Source organism: Choloepus didactylus (assembly GCF_015220235.1).
Source record: "Choloepus didactylus isolate mChoDid1 chromosome Y unlocalized genomic scaffold, mChoDid1.pri SUPER_Y_unloc2, whole genome shotgun sequence".
In the NCBI taxonomy this organism is placed as follows: Eukaryota; Metazoa; Chordata; class Mammalia; order Pilosa; family Megalonychidae; genus Choloepus; species Choloepus didactylus.
In genome coordinates, this window is record NW_023637625.1 from 1,692,038 (window position 1) to 1,706,778 (window position 14,741).

A 14,741-nucleotide genomic window follows, 5' to 3' on the forward strand; every position below is an offset into this window, starting at 1 on the left:
GATTTAGCACTATTACATAAGCCTTTTCCTGTATTTAGAACCTGAACATCCACATATCTTTTTTGTTTTTACTTTTTATTGTGGTGACATATATATAAGTTTTCCCTTGTAACCACTTTGGAGTGCCACATGTCTTTTTAAATTAAAATAACGCTGAGATCATCTGAAATGTAAAAATCTCGGTTTCCTTAATAGAGTTTGAACTTGAAGTTTACTATGTAAAGGGAATAGAACATAGTTGATTTAATAGTAGTATTCTACTTAATTCAAGTCCACACCATTTGCCTGTCTTCTGTGTGGGAATTCAAAGATGTGAAAGGCCGTCTCTGTAGTCACATTCAAATACACACCCAAGATAAAATGTGACAACTATTATACCAAAACTACATAGTAAAAGAGGAAAACAAGAAAGAGAAGGATTATTACTGGGAAGCATGAACAGAGACTATAAAAGGAACTAAAAGTTCCCCAAGACGAGGGTTGCGGGTGTTAAGGGCAGAGTCCATGGGCAAAGATAAGTTATGCGTGTTGAGGAATTGTTTAGGGATGTGGGAGAAGGTTGCTATGTGGAGAGTTTAGAATGTGTAGAAAAAAGATAGAAAGGCAGTCTGGTGCCAGATGATAGAAGACCTTGAATGCCAAGATAAGAAATTTAGATTTTATCTGCATACAGTGGAGAATCCCAAATATTTCCGAAGATGATTCTTTTTCTGGTATGTTGGATGAAATGAGAACAGGAACAGAGTCTTAACAACCATTTTTCAGGTGCAACTCTTTCTAACCTTCCCAGGAAGTACTAATCACCCCTTCTGTTGTTAACCCCTCCTTCAAATACTTCTCTGATTCTTCTTAATGCACTATACTTTGCTTGTTTATTTTCCCTACTGGACTAGACTAAGAACCATGTCTTCCTCATCTTTGTATTTCTCTAGAATGTAATGCATTGTCTCAAACACAGTAGATCCTCAAAATGTTGATTTGAATGAATAAATAAATGATTATAAGTCTACCGAAGTATCTCAGGTGACAGGAGACAAAGGTCTGACCTGAGGCAGTGGCAGTGGAAGTTGAAGAGAGCAGATGAGACATGAGATACATACAACTGGTTAATCAAATATCAAGTTCCTTCCTTTTCACAGGCATACACTAAGTACTGTGGAGACTATAAAGAAAAAGAGTTTCTATTGTTCTATCGAGGTGAGAACACTGAAAATGATAATTAAAATGCAAATAGTGTAAAATAAAGTGCTTAAAGGAACCTGTGGAGTGAGGTATAAAAGGAAGAGGGGATTTCGGCAGAATCTTGGAGAAGGGGCGAGATTAGATACTAGTGGTGATAGGCCTGGCGTAAGCAGAGATCCAGAGGAAGGAATTCACAGGGCATCTTGAGGGGATAATAAGATGAGTTGTATTGGGAAATTAAACTGGCAAAACAGGTTGGGACAAGATTCTAAGTGCCTCTGAATGCCAGAGTAAGCTGTTTGAAATTACATTAGAGGCAATAGGGAAATGTTGAAAGCTTTGGGGTAGAAGAGTGACATGATGAGGCTGGGACTTAGAGATTAAATTGGAAGTAGTTAGATGAATGAAGAAAGTAGAGGCATTAAGACCAGTTAGGAGGCTAACTGCAGTTGTTCAGTTGCAAGGTAGTGAGTGCCCTGAATAGGAGAATGACAACAAGCAAATATGAATAATTATTGGGGTTATCACTGAGGAAGAATGTTTTAATAGGTCAAGACTTCAGGGACACAATAAAGAAAACCCCCTTTTGGTCTGAATTGTTTACAAAGGCAAGCCCCACTCTCAGTAGCTAACTTGTATCCCTATACTTCACTTCAGGCTTTGAGGGTTGGCCACAGTGATTACATGTGTGTAAGTATATGTGTGGGTGTATCTCTTGTTATGAAAATTGCACAGTTGAGTCCTGATTTCTACAGTGTCACCCCTTAACTCTTTTTTTAAGGTCATCTGAAGCTCTGAAAAAGTTATTCCATTATCTATAAAATGGAAATGGTCATCCCTTTAGTATGGAACAGTTTTTTAAACTTACGCTTGACAGCCTTTTAGAATTATATAACTAACAGTTCATTTTTATTTGTTTTCTGTAGCGCTGTTTGACACTAATGGATAGAGGATTTGTTTTCAATTTGATAAATGACAATGTATCTGGATTCAGCCCCAAAGATCCTAAGGTAATTTAAGGGCATAACTGTAGTGGATATGAGACGTAAGAGTGTGAGACCAAGGGTGACATTTATTCTCTGGAGGTTCTGGAACTGTCTTTTTATTAGATACATTGAATATAGCTCTACCTTAAAGCAGGGAATATTGTCTAGTGTTTTAGGGGTCCCCAAGACCACCCACATGTTTGGTGATCTCCAGGACTCACAGGAATCAGTGTATACTCCTATTCGTGGCTCAGATTCATTACAATGACAGTAAGGATATTCAGCCAAAATACGTCAAGCAGAGTCTGTAGGAATCCATGTGCAAGATTCCTAAGCTCTTTCCCTCCTGTGATGGCTTACACAGAGCACACTTTTCCTTTGCTCATTGAAAACACAGCCATGTGTGGGCAGTATTCCTGGTTGGGAAAGTATGTTTGAGACTCAGAGTTGAGTTTGTATTGTGGACTGGTCAAAATTCCAACTCTCGGAAGGAAAGCAGGTGTTCATCATAGAATCACATTGTTTGTACAAATAGTCTAAGGAGGCTGGCACAGCAGGCACAATGCCTGCCAAAGACCAACCTTGTAAGTAAGTCATTTTAGGGATAGCAGCCCCAGGCCTGCTATGTTAACTCTTTCCTGCACAGATCACACCTCAACGTACGCTTAGAATACTAAACGCTTCTGTTGTGAAAATTAGTGATCTGTATTAAATTATTAAAATCATAAATGCCTACTACATATGAGTTACTGTGTTATTTCTTTCCATTTAGATCCTGGCTGAATACAAGTTTGAATTTCTGCAAACAATTTGCAACCACGAACATTACATTCCTCTGAATTTGCCAATAGCATTTGCAAAACCTAAACTGCAGAGAGTTCAAGGTATACATTTTCATGTTCCATCATTTGGAATTTTTTTTCCTTTTTTGCTAGTGCTAGTTTAGTATAATGTTTTCTGTTTAAACCAGTCAACTCGAAGGTAGCCTCAGAAATTTTACTATCTGAAGCTAGGTTCCTTAATGGTATTGTGCATTTCCTTTATAGTGGGAGTGAGAGTATAGTATGAAAATGTTGGGTCTGTTACATAGATGGCTACTTAAACACAGATGTCAGATACTAGTAAAATTACTTTCTGTAGTAGTGTTTGGAACCTTTTGTGAGACTAAATTAAAGGAAAAATACATTTCTGCTTGAAAAGAGCACCAAAAGAGAAATATAAAGGCAGGGTAAAATAGTAACATCTATGTATTAAATTTACAAAATGCCTTCAGTTATCTCCATTGCTAGTTTTATTGAATGCTTTGTTGTGTAGCACTATTCTTATGTTACTATGTTTTTTATTTGTCCCTTTTCTTTTCATATATTAATTAGATTTTTTTCATTTGCGGTGGACCGTTTGACTTCAGTAGGTAGGTTTAACTTGGTTCACTCTAAACTATTTTGCTTTCTTTAAAAACAATTGATTTAATGTATGGTTAAGATGGGTGGGGTTTTGGTTGCTTTTCAAATCCTCCCTAGCGGAACAAGGCTTTAGTTAATGTACCCAGAAAACCTACAAGATGGTATGTTTTTTTACTTTTAAAATAAGATTAAGTGTTGCTAGCAAAATCAACTTTAAAATGTCCATGCTCAGAAAACAAGATCCTGCTGCAAGCCAGCATGAGAGCAAAAGGTGGAAACTAGAGGGTGTCTGCTCTTTAAGTATGTGCCATCTCTCCCAGGCTCACCTCCCTTTTCTCTGACCCTATTTAATGATTATTTGGCTACCACTTTGAAGGTATGGATGAAACCACCTGGTTAGATTTCTTTTCAAAGCTTGAAAGAAAAAAATTCATTATCATTTGCAAAATCTACCCAAATAAGACCACCTTGGTTAGGCAGTATTAGCCTTGTGCATAGGACGTGATTGGGCTTCACGAAAGAGTATGCCCAGTGGCAGGAAGAAATTTCCTGGCTTTGTCCCTGGGGAAATACCTACTTGATTCTAGTGGTAGAATCACCGTCAGTGAAAATGGAGAAAAAAATAATTGAGCACCCCTTTTCCACCACTCACTTATTAGATTCTGAGCAAGTATCGCTCACATACTTCCCCAATGTTTACTGATAGCTGAGAAATTCAGGGAAAAGAAGAGATGTGGACAGACAGATCCCAGGATTTAGGATTAAATCTGACTATTCAATAAGCATTTATTAAGCCCATATTGTACCCTTAGCATTATATTAATAGCTGAAGAGGCCACAAAAAATAGAAAACATATCTTTCAACTTTATGGCCTAACTAAATGAAAAAGTAGGGAAGAAAAAAATAAAGATAGAAATCTGTTACAGAAATCACTAAAATTCATTACAGTCCCCTGTGAGTAAATAGTTAGAAGGCAAGTTTCAACCAGGATATTACCAGCTGGAGTTTAAGATGGAGTGAGGATCTTAAAGGGAGTGAAAGGCATAGTTTGAAGTGGTGATTTTATGAAATAAAATATTTGTATGCGTATGGTAGTGAAGTGGAGTGAGATGAGGCTGTTTATCTTAGTGCCCTTGTATCCCATGTGTATGTGCCAATATGTAACTTTTACTAAAACAGTCAATGGTTAATAATGTTTGAATGATTCAGTTGTCTAGTTTCTCTTCCTTTTCCCACTTTTACAAGTATAAACAGATAAGTAAATGAAGTATTGTGTAGAATTATTCATATTTATAATTGTAACATAATCTCGTGAGATACACAAAAAGTATTAAGACATTACAAAATATAGAATTCTTTATTTCTAAATTCAGTCCTAGGAATTTTAAGAGCTAAAAAGAATCTTGGAATTATCTTACTGACTGAAGTTAACAAGTCTGTCATCTACCCCTAATTATGAGTGTTCCTGTGTTAAAGAAATTTGCATGCTTAGTCTATATGAAAAAGACTTGTTCAGGTTCATTAATAATAAAATTATAATTCTGGATAGCATGAGCATATATTATTAAAGAATAAGTAGCATTTTAATTTAAAAGTAATTTTGGAATAATTTTATAACTGGGTTTTAAATTTCATTGTACTGCAGATTCAAATCTTGAATACAGTTTATCTGATGAGTATTGCAAGCATCACTTGTTGGTCGGCCTACTTCTGAGGGAAACCTCCACTGCTCTTCAAGACAATTATGAGATCAGATACACAGCTATCTCTGTCATAAAGAATCTTTTGATAAAACATGCATTTGACACTAGATAGCAGCACAAGGTAAGGGTGTCCATATGGTCATCAGTATCACATTACTGAATTTCTACTAAAATTTAAAATTAAAGATGAAGTTTGCAGTAAGGAACATAATGTGACCACTGATGAAAACGTATGTTTACACATAAGATTTGTTTCAGTTCCAAATAATTAGGTTTTAAAAATACTGTTCAGTTAACAGTTGAAGAAAATACTGGTTTCTCAAATCACATTTAAAGAACAACATAACTGCTTCATGATTTATTGCATAAACTAATTATGATTTTTTAAAAATCATAAATGGTTGCAGCCACGCATACTCTTTCAAATATATACCTTAATTTGGGCTGACTGCATAAGTACCCTAATATAGTAGCTGCTGCTTTTTAACCAAACTCTAAATAAATACAGTAATGTTTATTATTAAGTGGTTAATAATAAGGCTTGTTAAGTATGCCATATATAAAATATAGTAATATGAAGTTTCTCTTTTTACTGAAAAAATGGTGATGCTAATGATGTTACTGTCAATAGCTGTGGGGGTGGCTGTGAACTTATATCCATTACACATTGTGTGTGAAGGCCACAGCATAGTTCTTATTTGCTGCACTTTTAACATATATTCAAATCATATTGACATTAAATTCTACCAGGTTGAAAAGTAGACTTCAAATTGTATGGATTTGGAATAACCTAACTTTCTTAGTATCAAATAGCTCAAGGATGCATCATATTGTTTCCTAATTAATAATTTGTTCCTTTGTTTTTACATTCAAATATGGAGAAAATCATGTCATTTATCATTGTAGTTACTCTGGAAAGCTGAATTAGAGACGGATTTTATTCCTTTTCTACAGTAGTTCCATTTGTTCTTTATAAACAGAAAAGGCATGACAGCTATATACATTCATATTTAATTACAAAGATTGTTTTCTGAAGAATCTTACTAATTTTCTCCATGTGTTTCTATCCTAAAGTAGATCTAAGATGTAATTTTTTGCTTACTGCAGTTATTTATTTTTGGCATGTTATAGTTATAGCTACAACATATCTCTACTTAGTATAGTTTTTCTATTTTTGCAGTTTCTTTTTTGGGGATGCTGATATTGACTTAACACAAATTAGCCAGTACAATAAATCCATAAAAGATGTCTTTTAAAATGCCAGTTGGTCAAGTCTTTTAAAATGCCAGTTACTGCTGGGTTCTGGCTGCTTATACCTAGCAGTGGGGAGAAAGTTTTTATGCAATGTGGAGGAGTGTGTCTTGATTTGTGATTTCAAAGGGTTCACAGAAAAAGTACGAAATGAACTTCATCTCCCTGAAGTAAGTTGTATTTTTCTTTTTTCCCTTACCTTCAGATGGAAGTGAAGGATAAATGAGATTTCACCATGCATTACATAAAGTGGAATTTAAAATATTTTATAACACAAATTTGGGTATTACCTTTTTCAGTTTTGAGAGCAATATGTATGTACACATATACGCACAGCTATATTTATCTGTAATTAAGTTAGAACCTAGACATGATGAAGTTTTAGGCTACAGGAAAGATTGAAATGTCAAGCCTCATTATCTTTCCATTGACTTCTAAAGCCTTTTCCTCTTTGTTCAGAAATATAGGTTGAGAAGGGACTTTAGCCCCGTAATTTCCATCAGGTCCCCAAAGTGACCCCCTGTTCTAGTTTGCTAATGCTGCAGAATGCAAAACACCAGAGATGGATAGGTTTTTATCAAAAGGGGGTTTATTTGGCTACACAGTTACAGTCTTAAGGCCATAAAGTGTCCAAGGTAACACATCAGTAATTGGGTACCTTCACTGGAGGATGGCCAATGGCGTCCAGAAAACTTCTGTTAGCTGGGAAGGCATGTGGCTGGCTTCTGCCCCAAAGTTCTGGTTTCAAAATGGCTTTCTCCCAAGACGTTCCTTTCTAGCAAGCTTGCTCTTCTTCAGAACATCACTCACAGCTGCACTGAGTTACTTCTCTTTCAGTAGCTCATTTATATGGCTCCACTGATCAAGGCCCACCCTGAATGGGTGGGGCCACTCCTCCATGTAAATATCCCATCAGTTATCTCCAGTTGGGTGGAGTGCATCTCCATGCAAACAACCTAATCCAAACGTTCCAACTTAATCCCCACTATTATGTCTGCCTCACAAGATTGCATCAAAGAATATGGCTTTTTCTGGGGGATACAATACGTTCAAACTGGCACACCCCACAAAAAGAAGAAGAATGCTTGCTATGGAAAGGCTGCTTTGAGACTAGACCCCTGTCTTCCTCTTTCAACCAGATGGCCACTCTTAATCCCCTCCTCTAATGAAATTCTGGAAATGTCACTGGTTCCTATTATGTGCTATTTATTAAACTGCTTTAGGAGCTTTCCTAACTTGTTATAATTACCATGAGATGTCTTTCCTAATCAGACCAAGAATGTCCAATATCTAACATTTGTCCAGGAGACTGTGTCAGTTCCTAAACCCACTACAGTAATGTTGACACCTAAGAGAATTGCAGTTTCTACTTCTCATTGGGCTGTGGGCAATTCTCTTTTCCTTTTAATTTTTTAAAAAGTAATACACATATGGTGAGAAACAAAAATCAGAATGGCTCTTTCCCATTCCTTAACTCCATCCATGAATTCATCTCTCCAGGAGAAGCTACTGTTATCAATTTATTATTTATACTTAAATTTTATGCATGTATAAGCCTATTTTAATGTATTCATATTAGAATCCATTATGCATTTTTCCTTTTTCACTTAATATATCCTGAAGATTAGATCGCTCATATTTTTTGAAATAGCTGTATAGTTTTCCATCATATGGATATATCTTATTTTACATAGCCAACTGATCTTCTATTAATAGATATTTAGATTATTTTCTGTTTTTTTTTTTTTTTGTGCAGGCAAACTTTAGTATGTTCTGCAATGACTGTTTTCCTGTGTTCTGGTTTACCAGAGAGAATTGTAGCATCTTCTTCTCTAGATCACTCAATCAGGACTGAAATGGACTCCAATCTAGAAGCCATAATATTATTAATAGCTAAAGTTTATTGAAAATTCTCTATATGCCACACACTGCATTAAATATTTAACTTGAGTTAATATTATCAGTATTATCCCTATTTTACCAAAGAGAAAATCGTGGTTAAATAATTCTCAAAATCAAGCAGTTAGTATTGGGAGACCTGGGATTTGGGCCTGTCTAGTTCTAAAATCTGTGTTCTTAATCACTAGTCTATAATGTCTCTCAGCTCTTAAATGGGGCCCTGAAAAATTAGAGAACCACCAAAAAAAGTTGTGATCATGAAACAAAGCCATGTGTGGGATGAAAGAAAGTAATGGGGCCTTGCGAAGAGTGAAATAAGATGATTCATGGTAACTATCTCCAAATATTTAAAGGGATGCCATATAAAAGTGGAAACAGACTTATTCTTTCTATTCCAAAGGGCAGAGCTATATCTAGCACAGAGAACTTACAAGGAGGACCTTTATAACAGAACTCTCCAAAGGGCTTGGAGTGTTTGAGGAGAAGCCAAAATACTACCATTTTTCAGGGTTGCCTGTTAAGGCCATTCCTGCCTTGGGCAAGAAACTGAACTAGATCAGTGGTACTCAAACATATATGCACATGAGCATCATCTTGGGGAGATTCCTGGGCCCTGGCCCAGACTTACTGAATCAGAATCTCCTGGGGATAGAGACTATTACTGATGAGGTTATATGTCAGAAATCTGTTACCAAGGGTTCTTGCAATTCATAATCTTTTATGAAGAAGAAATACAGTGGCCAGTTAACATAAAATTGTTCAACCTCAAGAGTAATAAATGCCAATTAAAACAACAATGAGATACTATAAATCTTCTTTGTTTTATGTATTGTACATTGTGCCATAGAGGCCTTATCTAAGTCTCCAAAGAAACCTCACAAGGTCCTGAAATATGGAAGGCAACTCTTGTTACATCACAGCCACTGTTTTCTCTGATTTGAGTATATGTGCTATTTTAGTTTCCTGGCTGCTAAAGCACATACCATGCAATGGGTTGGCTTAAACAATGGGAATTGATTGTTCACAATTTTGAGGCTAGGAGAAATCCAAAATCAAGGTGGCCTCAGGATGATGCTTTCCCTTGTAAATCTGTGGTGTTCTGGGGCTGAATTCCAGAGACCCTCTGTCTTTGACTTTCTGTCATGTGGCAATGCACTTGGTCGTCTCTCCTGGCTTCTCAGTCCTGTTTACTTCCAGTTTCTGGCTGCTCCCTGTGGCCTTCTCTCTTTCTTTGACCTTCCCTATAAGGCCTTTCAGTAATAGAATGAAGACCTGTCCTGATTCAGCATGGCCACACCTTAACTGAAGTAACCTCATCAAAGGGCCCTATTTACAAGACTTAGCATCCACAAGAATGCATTAAGTTCAAGATCATGTGTTTCTGGGGTAAATATCTCCAAGCCACCACATGTACATATCTGATGAGGGATGTCTGTAACTGAGGAAAGCAATAAATACATTTGTTTAAGAGGTACTGCATTAATTAAGACCACCAGTGGCCAGTTGTATTTACATAATTACAAACATATGAATCTACAAGTTTTATAACTGACTTAGGGAACTGTAGTGGTTTGGAGATATGTACTCCAGGAAAACATGTTCTTAAACTTAATCCATTCCTGAGGGTGTGAACCCATTGTATGTAGGACCTTTTGATGAGGTCACGTTAGTAAAGGTGTGGCCCAATTCAATTAGGATAGGTCTTCATCTTATACTTGGAGTCCTTTATATGCCGAATGAAGTTCAGACATAGAAACAAAAAGCTACTGGAAGCAAGAAACTGAAGGTCAACAGAACCCAAAGAGAAGGGAGAGGCCAGGAGAAGCTGCCATGTGAGAGGATCCCAGGACCAAGCAAGGATCACCAACAGTCAGCCCCAGAACTCCAGTCTTCAGAAAGAAAGGATTGCGTTAATGACATCTTGATTTGGGCTTTTTCCTAGCCTCAAAACCATGAGCTAATAAATTCCCATTGTTTAAGCCAACCTACTGCATGGTATTTGTTTGAGCAAACAAGGAAACTAAAGCAGGGAACAAGATCACGTTACTTTAATTGCAGCTTTAATCACAGCAAAAGATGTTTTTAAAACAGTTATTCACAGTTTTTTTTTTTAAACTTCTATTTATTCATTTATTCAACTAACGCAGATTGACCATCTGCTTTTTGGCAGGCACTGGGGATGCAGCAAGCAAACAAGACAGACATGGTCTCTGCTTTCATGAAGCTCAACTGTCACTGGAATTAAAGAGCAGAACTAATAATACTGGCTTATAGGTCAACTGCTATTAAAAAAAAAAACACCTTTACATTATGCAGTTGTATTTGAGGGATGTGATTTGCCTCTGAATTATCTATAAATCCAAATGCCAAGAAGTCTTCTGGTAGTTTTGAGACCATGAGTATAGACATACTCATGCTTTGACAATTTGTTGTGGATATTAGCCAGTTTTTAATCTTTAAATTGACATATGGAACCAACTCTGTTTATTTGTTATATATATATATATTAACTTTTGATAATTATTTTTCAGAACCAACAAGCCAAAATAGCACAGTTGTACCTTCCATTTGTTGGACTGCTTTTGGAAAATACACAAGGATTAGCAGGTCGAGATACCTTGTATTCTTGTGCAGCCATGCCTAATTCTGTAAGTTGTAGTGTGTTTCTGTTGGAATCTTGATAATTTACCATGTTTTATTTAATATATTTGGGATTGGGGTCATATGCTATCAATCTTAAGGCTCTCGATTTTAATAATTCATTTTATACGCCATTTTTACTTCTGCAGTTTTTCCTAGAGCAGCTCTTCTCAAACTTTAACATAGCATGAATTTACCTGGGGATTTGGTGAAAATTCTAATTCATTAGATCTGGGGACGGGCTTGAGAGTCTGCATTTCTAAAAAGATTTTGGCTGTTTATGGTCCAAGGACTTTTTGAATAGCAAGGTCCTAGAGGACATCAAGAATCCTTTGTATCCACTATTTTGTTCTCAAAAACAAAACATTGCTGTTGTTATATACCGTCATATATTTATTCAATTTGAAAACTGAACAAAAATTTCTTAACTTTCAAAATGTTAGGCACCAGGGACTAAACTGTATTCAAACTGTATTCCTTTACTTCCCCCCTCCCTTGGCAGCTTCCTTTCAGCACTTCTTGGTGAGTCACTTTTAGCTCATCACCATTGGTCTGTACCCCTTCTCTCACCTTAGAATCTTAGAGTTGGAAGGAACTTTGGAGGTGATCAGTCTCCCACTTGGGAAAGCAGCTATTTTCCATTGTAATAATTAAAACATTCTTTCTCAAATTAGACCTAAAATGTCAGTGATTCCTATCCACTGGTCCTAGTTTCACATGTATCCCTGTGTATCTAGAGATACATGGAACACATCTGTTCCCACGTCTTCAACATGTGCCTTTTTTTTTCAGGCTAAATATCTCCACTTTGTCATCTGTCATTCCAAACCCTTTACTCTCTTCGTTACCTTCTGGGTGTGCTCCAGTTTACCAATGACCTTATTAAAATATGATGCACAGAATTATACCCTTTATATATTGTCTGCCCAGTAAAAATGTTAACTTTAGCAACACCCCCTGGCAGACTGTGTTCTGTACAGCCCAAGATCACCTTGGTACTTTCAGTTCCCACACTATATTACATTGTAGGTTAAACTGTGTCCTTTACAGTTTACTCTGAAACCCGCCCCCCCCGTGAAATTCCCTGATTCCTGAGTAAGCTGTTTTTAACTTTGCCTGATGGCTTGCTTGTGTGGAACTTCTGATCATACAAGTCAGCTACATGTGGGTGCTGCAGCACCAACCTTAGGGTGGTCTTCCTTCCACAAACACAGTAGCTCATGCTCATGCTCACTCCTGTATTTAATAGTGAGATTTGGAAATATTTCAATTATCTGTTCCTTCTTTTGCAGCTCAAGTTCACCTAGGGCTTCTTCTGGTCACACTCCTACTTCTAACATTGCCCCTGGTTCCCAGGAGAACTGAACTATGTTCAGACTGCATCAATTGGCTTTTACCAGCCATCTAGAATCATGTCACTTGGCCAGAGACTGTGGTTGCAACAGTGTGTTTGTACTCAATTTTTTGAAAGAGATGTCAACTAAATACCAAGCACTGATACCTGATTTAGACTTTTACAGTGAGCTTTGTTTAAAGTTTGAAATCAGTATCCCATCGGGATGAGTTTGCACGTGGCTTTGCTTCACCTACAAGCAGAGGGAGTCTGAGCACTGACAAAGACACTGGTAATTAAGCCCTTTAAAGATTACACATTGCATAGGTGTTTAGAAATATAGTACCCTGTGCTACTCTGTACATTTAAAGTATTTCATAATAAAATCTATACAAAGTTTGCATGATTTCTATGGAAGTTGATTAAAATCAATCTGACTGGCACTTGTAGCCACATTTCTCTGCTTAGAGTTCTCTTGTCTAAGCTTATTGAAATTGTAGCTTGGTATAATGGAAAAATAGATGATAATAAGAAAAACACTAGTTTCAGACTCTTTTATTTGTCACCAATCTTGGTCAAAATGCTTCTCTTTTCTGGTCCTGAGTTTCCTCATCTATAAAATTGTCTCTCAAATTCTGGCTATGACGTCCAAGAAATTTCTTGCAGTTTCACATATGGTAAAGTGTTTTGAGATGTAAAAAAAAAAAAAACGGTTCACCCTTTATTTGGCTTTTTATAGTATTTTGATATAATATATAAACATCACGTTAGATGACCAAGATCTAGCCCTAAAATATATCTTTACTTAAATTAACCCAGTACTTATTTTTAGAAATAGTTTTGATAGTTCCTCCTATTGCTAATAGGACTTGGCTTTTTTCCCAGTTTATGGATTATTTCAAAATGGCCATGGAATTAAGAGGGAAGATTCAAGAGGTTCCCTCATTCCAGAAGGAGCAACGGGATTTCCAGATCAGGGCAACACTGGTGAAAATGTAAGAACCTGAGTATATAGAATAATCCTAGTGATGGGTTAGGCTTCAGCAGTCTTTTATGTGTGTGTGTGAAAGTGAATGTTTATTTAGAATAAGAGAAGAAATCACGAAATCACAAATTTTTAAATCTGACAAATATAAGTATCTCAAATTCCAGGAAAATACCATATTTTAATTAATAAACTTCTATAAGACCTTTTCCTACATTTTTTTACTTCATACTTTTTTTGTCTATGCCTTTTTAAAAAAATGCAGTTTTACTGAGATACACTGACATACCATACAAACCATCCGAAGTATGCAATCACTGGCTTACAGTGTCATCACATAGAACAGTCTTTTTTTATATATATAAATATGAGGCTATCTCCTATAATCAATCCTGAATCTGTAAAATGTATCTGATGATTCTTGAATATTTTAGCATTTCCTTCCTATCCTGGCTGCTGGTCCACGACCAACTCCTTAAGAACCGCTGGACTTGAGTACACTTCCTTGAGCCTTTGGGTAAATAGTAATTATTAACAAAGTTTCCTATTTTATACCACTTAGGATTATGACAACAGATACTGTGATCAGTAAGGCAGATAAAGGACAGAGCAGTTAAATGACTTGCTAGTAGTCACACAGATAGCAGGCAGTGATAACCTGGATCTGTTTTGCTCCAAGCTAAAGCACTTTCCTTCCCACCTTAATAAATGTATATCCCCAGTTTAGCGCAACTGAAAGTTACTGGTTTTTAACAAAAGTAAATTCATTAAATTCTTTAGGAGAGTACTGTTGCTCTATTCATACAGATCTTCAAATAAGTCAGACCTCAACATGCTTAGCTTCTGACATTTTGACAAAAGTCATTAAATAATAGGTACATGCCTACTTCGTAGTGGCTCTAGTTTTGAAGTATTACTGGGTCCTCCCTAGCCTAATAACCTTATTCTAACATTGCCCATTTTTCAAGACTGATTTTCTGACCTATGATTTGGAGGTTGGATTTTTATAAACTCTTAGGAGAGACTCAAATGAAAGAGTTTAAAATGTATCCTCTGTTTTTATGTACCTTAATTAAGTTCCTCCTCCATACAAAAGCTATTTTTCCTGTAATAGTCACATATGATTATTTAAAATTGTTACTAAAACACAGGGCATTTGGGAAATGAAGCATATGCCATATTCATGACTATATTTTGAAGATCCCAAAACTTCCACTGATGTTACTACTAGGTGCGATAGCAATAAAGATTCAGCTTACCTTCCAAGTGTGATGTAAATTTTAGATTTATGCTTAGAATTTTCCCAAACAGGACTAATGATAAAAAAAAATAGTTACTGAGTAAAAAGGTCATGGAAA

The 14,741-nt window shown here is 36.2% G+C and overlaps 1 protein-coding gene across 1 annotated transcript in view; it reads left to right on the forward strand.

Moving 5' to 3' along the window:
* The window catches only part of LOC119525949 (dedicator of cytokinesis protein 11-like), a 57,454-nt gene that overhangs the window by 12,757 nt on the left and 29,956 nt on the right, over positions 1-14,741 (forward strand). Inside the window, 6 exon segments of the mRNA XM_037824727.1 lie at positions 2,109-2,192; positions 2,941-3,052; positions 5,218-5,396; positions 10,957-11,080; positions 12,613-12,690; positions 13,284-13,393. Coding sequence (XP_037680655.1) covers positions 2,109-2,192; positions 2,941-3,052; positions 5,218-5,396; positions 10,957-11,080; positions 12,613-12,690; positions 13,284-13,393 — 687 coding nt within the window.